Raw genomic sequence first — 8,432 nt, forward strand, 5'->3', positions numbered from 1 at the left:
TGTTTAAAACGCCTCATCTTATCTTACGCTTATTCTGCAATCGTAAGATAATAATAATAGTCACTTTCGTTTGGGTCGAGTGGTTCCAAAAACAAAAATCAGTAACGAACAGACGAGGAAAACCTGTAGAACGTTTGGAAATCGTTTATAAAATGTTTTGATCCATTTTTTCAAACACCAATAAAGTATGAAAATTGCAGTGTTTGGAGTGTTTACAACAGTTTAAACATAACTTTGAAGGTTTTTAAAAATATACCATTGTTTTAATAGTACTCCAGATAGCTTCATCTGGTGTGAAAAAAAGTAAACAAAACAAAAATTCCGAACTTCGAGGAAAATTCTAAATGATAAGTCCGTGAGTACATGGTGAAGACCAGACTCAAACAAATCAAACGAATGAATGACAAATTAACTCATATGTACAGGCAATTTTTTAGGTAGAAAGTGATGTATAAAACCGGGTTTATAGCTAAATACCTTCTCAGTTTGTAAAATTCTTTTATGTTGACAACACTATGTGAACAAATAAACAAACATACATAAAAGGTAAACGTTTATAAAAATGGGGTACATCAGTTAAAATTGTGTTATTATTTTGTCACTATAAAAACAAACAAATATGACATCAAAGAAAAGGCATAGAGACAAGCACATTTATGTAGCAAAATCTAACAACAAGAATTTATCATAACACAATAGCATGATGTATAAGTACAGAGCCACGTCAACTGGATTACAAGAGATTGATTAAACAGTAAAAGTAAGTATGTATAGTCCTATATGTATTATTGTATAATTATTGATTTTTAGGGAGGAAAAATGAATTTACTTGCCACAAAATGGGTTATGCACCTAATTTCCATAAAAACGAAACAAATATGGCACCAATATAAAACAAAAAGGCATATATACTTGGCACATTAACAAAGACGAAAGACAAACATATAAAAAAAATAACCATAGTAATCAACACAATGACGGGATGCACAAGTACTGATCCACGTCAAGTGAATCTAACTAAAACAGATGAAGCAGTGATAATTTGCCAGTTTAATTACATGTTTATTTTACTACAATCCTTTGCAATGAAAAGTGCATAATAACGATAAAAATAAAAGATTTAAGTCTGATGTTAATTCCTCATCTCGAGTCGTATATCGTAGCATTTTCGTATGTAACTACAGGGCTTTATCGGAAGCTGTTGCATCCTAAAATAAACAGATATGTTGGCCTTGTTGTTACCTTTACAATTCTCATTTCTTTTTTATCAGTCAAAGCATCGATGCACATTAGGCAAATCATTAATCTTGTCCTCTATTTAAAAAAAAAAACATTTATGATCATGATTATTTAGAAACATTCTTTCAGGCCAATCATTTTATTCGTAATCTTTTCGCTTTTTCACCTCTATGTTGTCACCATTTTTGAACGAGATGGGCCATGTGGCTGTCTTGATGAGATGTTTGCAAACCACCTTGCTTAGAACCAGCGCCTTTAACAACTTCGGAACAATTGCGTACACCCGAAACAGTAAGACTGATTATTAAGACAAAACACTCTTTAAAAAAAACGCTCCGAACTTAATAAGGAATTCGACAAGTGAGTAATTTAATTTACAAAGCGGTGTTCGGAAAACTACAATTGTTTGAAGGGTGAGGTTAACAATGTTTTTTATTCTCTTCTTTCAAGTTGTCCATTAAAATTCATTCAAATAGTAAAACACACTTTCAACAGTTAGTGTTTAACCATATATCTCGTTTGAAGATATAACAAGTTTATTATATATAATTGAAAAAAAAAAAAAAAAAAAAAAAAAATTATGTGAATCTATACACAAGCTGTTAAATATATTTTTATCTTAAGATAAACATTTGACACAAGTATTCAAGCGAAAAACTAGAACTAGAGTTGTGTAAATTGTTAAATTTTTATTTTTCATCGTAAATAAGATAGTTGGATAAGACAAGAAAATGCAAATAACAGGATAAGAATCGGTCGCTAAGTAGAACGAGGAAACGCATTGAAAAAACATAACGTATCTACGTATAATTACATCCCACTAAAGCTAACTGACGAGCCAGTCTCAATAAGCTTAAGCAATGTCTTTTATGTTGTATTGTTGTAATTGTACAATCATCATCGACTAGTCCCAACAAGGTGAAAACATAAATAAATTCTTTCATGGCCGTGACTTTTAATCATATTTGAGGTAAATGCCAAAAAACGATTGCTTTCAAGACGTAGAAACAATCGGAGTTGAGCGGAAATCAAATCGAATAAAAATATATCGCTGTATAAAATCAACCATTTTTTACCCCACTCTTTTGAAGATGTGATTTTTTTTATAGGTTACAAACGTGAAACTGCAAATGATTTATATGTCGCCTTATTTGGAGTGGGGTCTATTCCAGTGCTTAACCATTATCTAAACCTTCTAAAGTTCTAAGGCTCATGTAGGTTTTAAAATCACTCGTCAGTGATACAGTATCTGTTGAAAAGGCAACACACTTCTACTATTTTATTTTTTCATCATTCAAAAGTTCGACCCAAATTATTCGGTGCTAAACTTTTCGCAAGTAAAAGTCAGATCAAACATCATTAGCTGTATAAGTTTTAAGTTCGCCTTGCAACTGTTGTATTTTAATATAGTTTTAAATATCAACATCATAGTTCCTAGCATAAAGATAAACAGCTGTGTCATCATTTGCCAATGGACGATCTAATGATTTGATAAAGCAGCATTTTCACTGGGAAATTCAACCTTTTCGAGTACATGTATGCACTAAAGCAATGTAGTTTCACTTTGCCTATGCATTTTATTCAATTGTACCTTATGTGGAAATCAATCATTAAACGATTGCAGTTAAAACAGTGGCTACCAGAATCTCCAATAATTTTATTTGGAACAGAGGGTAATTGATAGAAGTCAGCTGACAGGTTTACTTGTATCCCTCCTAAGTATTTAGGCCACACCAATTTAATTTCTTGTTCTACGGATTTTAATAAAGAAATATTTAATTTGCAAATTTTTGAGGCGAGGCTTGAAAAGTAAAGGCGAGCGATTATATATATTTTTTTGTAAACATAAAATAGTAGGTTTTGACAATAATAAAACTTGATGTATAACTTGTACTTTGAAAGGACAAGGTATGATAAGGACCATTTTTGGCCCCCTCTTGAAAATAATCCATAATGGCAGTAATTCAAGCCTAGGGACGTGGCATTTGAAATACGGTAATTTTTTGGTGCTATTACGCGCATGCGCGTCACTGCATGCGCACATGTAAATGTAGTTCTGTATGTTACCTTTTATATCAGATTTCCTTCTGAAGTGAGTTACTGGAATTCAACTTTTGTTCTACTGATCGGATTTTTGCAAAATTTTAACACAATTTATATCTATAGAAGTAAAAGACAATGTTGAATTTATGTTGGCATCAGACAACTTTTTTGGGGGTAAAACTTGATTTTTTATATGAAAATCACTGATTTTGAGAATTATACCATGTATGGCCTGAACTTCGGCACTACTCACCAGTTCTTCTCAAAATCTTATAAGAATAATTATTTAAATCTATTACAGACATCTTTCAAGTTTTTTCAATACTTGGTAAGTATTTTTGGTGGAAAAATTGTTTTTTATATGAAAATCACTGATTTTGAGAATTATACCATGTATGGCCTGAACTTCGGTACTACTTACCAGTTCTTCTCAAAATCTTATAAGAATGATAAATTAAATCTATTACAGACGTCTTTCAAGTTTAATAATTACTTGGTAAGTATTTTTGGTGAAAAAATTGTTTTTTATATTAAAATCACTGATTTTGAGAATTATACCATGTATTGCCTGAACTTCGGTACTACCCACCAGCTCTTCTCAAAATCTTATAAGAATGATTAAATAAATCTATTACAGACATCTTTCAAGTTTTATAAATACTTGGTAAGTATTTTGGGTGAAAAAATTGTTTTTTATATGAAAATCACTGATTTTGAGAATTATACCATGTATGGCCTGAACTTCGGTACTACTCACCAGTTCTTCTCAAAATCTTATAAGAATGATTAAATAAATCTATAACAGACATCTTTAAAGTTTTATAAATACTTGGTAAGTATTTTGGGTGAAAAGGTTGTTTTTTATACGAAAATTCGTGATTTTGAGAATTGCAATATTTCCATACAAATGGCGATATGGCATCTTTTAAACTTACAAAAAATCTCTGCAAAATACCAAAATGTGTATTTATATGAAATAATGTCACCTTCTTTGAGTAATGTAAATAGAAAAAACGTATTTTCTATGGAAAATTGATTTATATACAAAAATGTATAATTTTGAGATTTGTAAGATTTCGAAACATTAGCTTCAGTCTGTTTAACTCGCAAACAACCTCTGAAAAATATCAAAATGTTTATTTGAGTACTTTGTGTCATAGGGTTACTGCATCATTGCTACCAATCTCACATCTCCAGGTTACACGTTATTTACTTTATTCATATAGAATTATTGTTCTGTTTTAGATAAATAAAAAGAAGTCTATTTGAACAGTGTTTAATAAGAAGGTTGTGAATTAGAAACATATACTCATATCTAAAAAACTGACATAGGTGCAAATGAATTGATGTTCAACAACTTTGAAAGCCATCCCAGTAGAATTTGAAAAATATATATATATATTAATTTTTGGTTGATAAATATAACAGCTATGGTAATTATTTTTTATGGTAAAAGTAAACAATAAAGACAGCAGAATACAGCACAAGGAGAACAGTAAAAATCGTGACAATGGAACATAAGCAAGAGGCATCTACAGGTGACAGAGTGCAAACCTATAGTCTTCTTCGACTTCGTCGGTAGTGGACTTAAAAACTTAACAATTAACCCATGTCATGTAATAAGCTGAGCTATTAATTACACATGACCAGAATCCCATGTGGTGATATTGTCCAATTTCAAAATACATGTTTGGTGATACTCGAACATCGTTCCATTTTAATATTAGTCAATGTCATATATTCTTTAATTATACTAAAAAAAATTATGTCTGAATGTTTCTTGAAAGTGTTCTTTTTCTAAATCATTAAAATATTAAGAAGTTGCCACCGAAGCCAATCGACAGCAAGACGCATTGTAGAATTATTCCTCAACAACAGAACTACCGTCACTGTCAGTGTCTAAATCAGGTAGATCTGAGGCATCCAAAACTGACTTCGTAAATCTGGGACTATTAATTGAGGTATTTTGAAGACGGTGTAATCCTAAGTACCAAAGTACACTGGATACGTGGGCGCAACATCCAACAATTCTGGCTCCAACCTTGCAAGAACAGTACCACCCACTTATTTCACCGTCTAATGTATACTGTACAAATACATTGTGGGTAGCACTGTTACTGAACCGAGACTGCAATTTGATTTTAATCAAGTTCTCCTTGATCTTACAAACATACAGCTGATATACGCTGTCCTCACCAATATGCTCTCTAACATATAAAGGGGACTGTTTTAGTTGGTATATGCCCATCGTAATCTGGCGGAGTTTTTCCTCGGATAAGACCGGGAAATCTTTTAGTTGATCCGCTGATGATCCATCAACTAGAGTATATATTACCCTTTTAGTTATCAATCCCTCATTTTCAACAATCGCTTGAACTAAATTTCCTTTCTTGCTTTTATCAAGCATTGCCTCAGCTATCTTGATATCATCTGCATTTGAGCTTGCTATTGCAGGTCGGTACTTGTTACACAATGCACATACTAACCGTAACAATTCTCCGATGAAAGGGATGTAATGGTTCGAAACAACCTTGTCAAAAAACCGCCATTGTTTCAGCCTACCATTAACACTTTCTACGATCCACCGGACTTTTGTTACTAGTCTACTGCTATTTGCCTCTTCTGTTGTATGCTGTTTTTGACCCTTTTTAAGGTACAGTGGCATCTGAACAGAGTAACCCTGTTGTTCAAGGTATTCCACAACATCACGGAAACCTCTATCGACAATACATACATCATCCTGTTGAAGCCATTCATTCATTCCTTCAGCATTCACTGCCACCATATGTTTAGTAATAGCTGCATCGTTGTTTTTACCATTGGATAAGTAGGGACCTAAAACGGAAAGAATATAGCCGTCTGTCCCAACAACTACCATTGGCTTTACCAAAGGACGATGTTTATGCAAGCTATATGATTGGCGTTGGAATTTGTAATCTGAACTTTTTTGGATGTATATGTAGGTGCCGTCCAGTACTATAATAGCTACTTTTTCGTTGTTGCCAAAAAGTGTTTGAGCAGTGGCAGTTGTATGATTCTCAACAAAATCATCATGGCTTATGTGCTGAAACCCTACGTTCTGAGTAACAAATGACTGCAAAGAAGTTCGAGCGCTGTGTATACTTCTTTGAACTTGGCTTTTTGTCAGTGAAAATATAGTTCCAATAATTTGATTAGGAAGACCAGTGCGTAATTTAGTCAAAAGTATTGCCAAACATGTTCGAACAGATCTTACATTAGATTGACGTATTGTTGTAGAGTAAGTTGACAAATCCTCGAACTGCTGCCTTGTTAACCCAGTCAAGTTATAATAATCATCGTCTGTTAGTCTAGATGGATTATCAAAATCCAAAATAGAGGATTTTGACATAGTAAGCCGGACATTTTCTAGAAGAGCTACAATGTCGGTACGACTGAAGAAAGATTTAGTGTATTTAGCTTTCAGGATCATCAGTGATGCTTGAGAAAAATGCAGTTCTTGAAGATGAGACGTGCAACATCTTGCTTTAGAGTCAACAAATATTGCGTTTTGTATAAATGCTTGCGTTCTTGCTTTTAAAGGAACAACGCATAGTTTAACACGCTTATTTCCTTTTTTCTTACATATAATACAGTATTTATGAGAAGTATGCGTTGAAGAAATATTCAGGTGAATTGTTTTTGGGCTTTGGATATCAATTATTGGTGGATTTTCTACCACAAATTCAGAATCACTGTCTTCAGAATGATTGTTGTTCGTCTGTACATTTGTCTTAGCTGATTTGTTAAACATAGTTCTACATTTTCCACAGATAACTTCATCATTTTCTATAATACGTCCTATTATTGAGGATACATATTTCTTTAAAGGTGCAGACTTAATAGGACGTCTATCTTTAAGGTGGCACTTCCCACACAAGGAACACTTGTATTCTTTAACCATCTGCAATAGAAATTATTTGACCATGTACTTCTTTGCTACTACAAATTACCAGTCTACATCGTACATCGTACTTAATGTTTCAAATATTTTTTATTTAGTTTTAATGAATTATTATCGATTTTACTTTTTATCCTAGGAGTCGATATTAAGAATTAAACGATGGACAGTTAGTGCGTGAATTTTTCTTGCTACCTGATTGGAAGATATTACGAGACGTGAATAATCAAAGTTTATTGATTGGTTAGGAGTTGTTCTCCTCTTATATTTTATTAATGCGTTTCCCTCAGTTTTAGTTTGTTACCCCGATTTTTTTTTGTCCATGGATTTATGAGTTTGAACATCGGTATACTACTGTTGCCTTTATTTAGGACAATCCAAACCTAGCAAATGTCCTTCAATCCCGTAGAGTATCGGATTTGTCCTCTCTATTTTGGCCATTAGATTTTGCCTGGTCATTAATCATGCATATTCATGATAACTTCTATAAATAGTCGAATCTTCTGGAGTTTCGTAAACAACAACGTTAAACGATATATGTGTGGTAAAATTTGTTGATTGATGCACGTGGCTATTCTAGTAAATGAATTTATCTACAAAGCGAGAGCACTTTCCAATTTCATCAGCTAAGAGTCGACTAGCCCTTTTTGAAAGGCTAATGCTTGTATAATTTTAATCGTCAAATCAAAAAACTTTACAGTATGTTCCACTCCATAACATTACCCATAATCCTACACAGTGTTTAATTTTTTGTTAAAATGTCTTAAAGGGTTTGCGACCAGGCACTAGCCCGGGCTTATTATGTTACAGTAATAAATAAAATGTTCCACAGAGCGCACCTTGATATGACCGCAGCTGAGGTCGCACCATGAACAGTTTTTTTAAGTATTAAACAACATTCATATAGCTCTATTTGTTTTATTATGATTTAATATTATTTTACGCAGCATAATCTTCGGACACAGTGTAAATGGGGCTTAACAACTAAAAATATGAAACTGGACATTTGACTGTTGTTATGGTCAAAATCTAAATTCATGGTTAGATTTAGCATAAAATTCTTGTAAAATTCTGACAAAGTTAAATTTTGAACACTTTGGGCCTTAATGTTGGCTGATTTGATAACGTAGTCCAAATTCTTTAAACTATAAACCCAGTTACATTTATCTTGTCATAAAACCCTAAATATTACAGCCAAGACTCCTTCCCCTTTTTGATCCCCCAAAAATAA

At 32.7% G+C, this 8,432-nt stretch overlaps 1 protein-coding gene across 1 annotated transcript; it reads right to left on the minus strand.

Annotated features, from left to right (window-relative positions):
- Positions 1-5,143: 5,143 nt before the first annotated feature.
- Positions 5,144-7,204, minus strand: LOC139528980 (uncharacterized). The gene has a single exon (XM_071325222.1). It carries the CDS (start codon positions 7,202-7,204, stop codon positions 5,144-5,146), a length of 2,061 nt encoding a protein of 686 aa, XP_071181323.1.
- Positions 7,205-8,432: the final 1,228 nt, after the last annotated feature.

Source organism: Mytilus edulis, chromosome 6, assembly GCF_963676685.1.
Source record: "Mytilus edulis chromosome 6, xbMytEdul2.2, whole genome shotgun sequence".
Lineage (NCBI taxonomy): Eukaryota > Metazoa > Mollusca > Bivalvia > Mytilida > Mytilidae > Mytilus > Mytilus edulis.

Coding starts and splice junctions, on each gene's coding strand:
- LOC139528980 (XM_071325222.1), bottom strand. CDS start 7,204: ATGGTTAAAGAATACAAGTGTTCCTTGTGTGGGAAGTGCCACCTTAAA.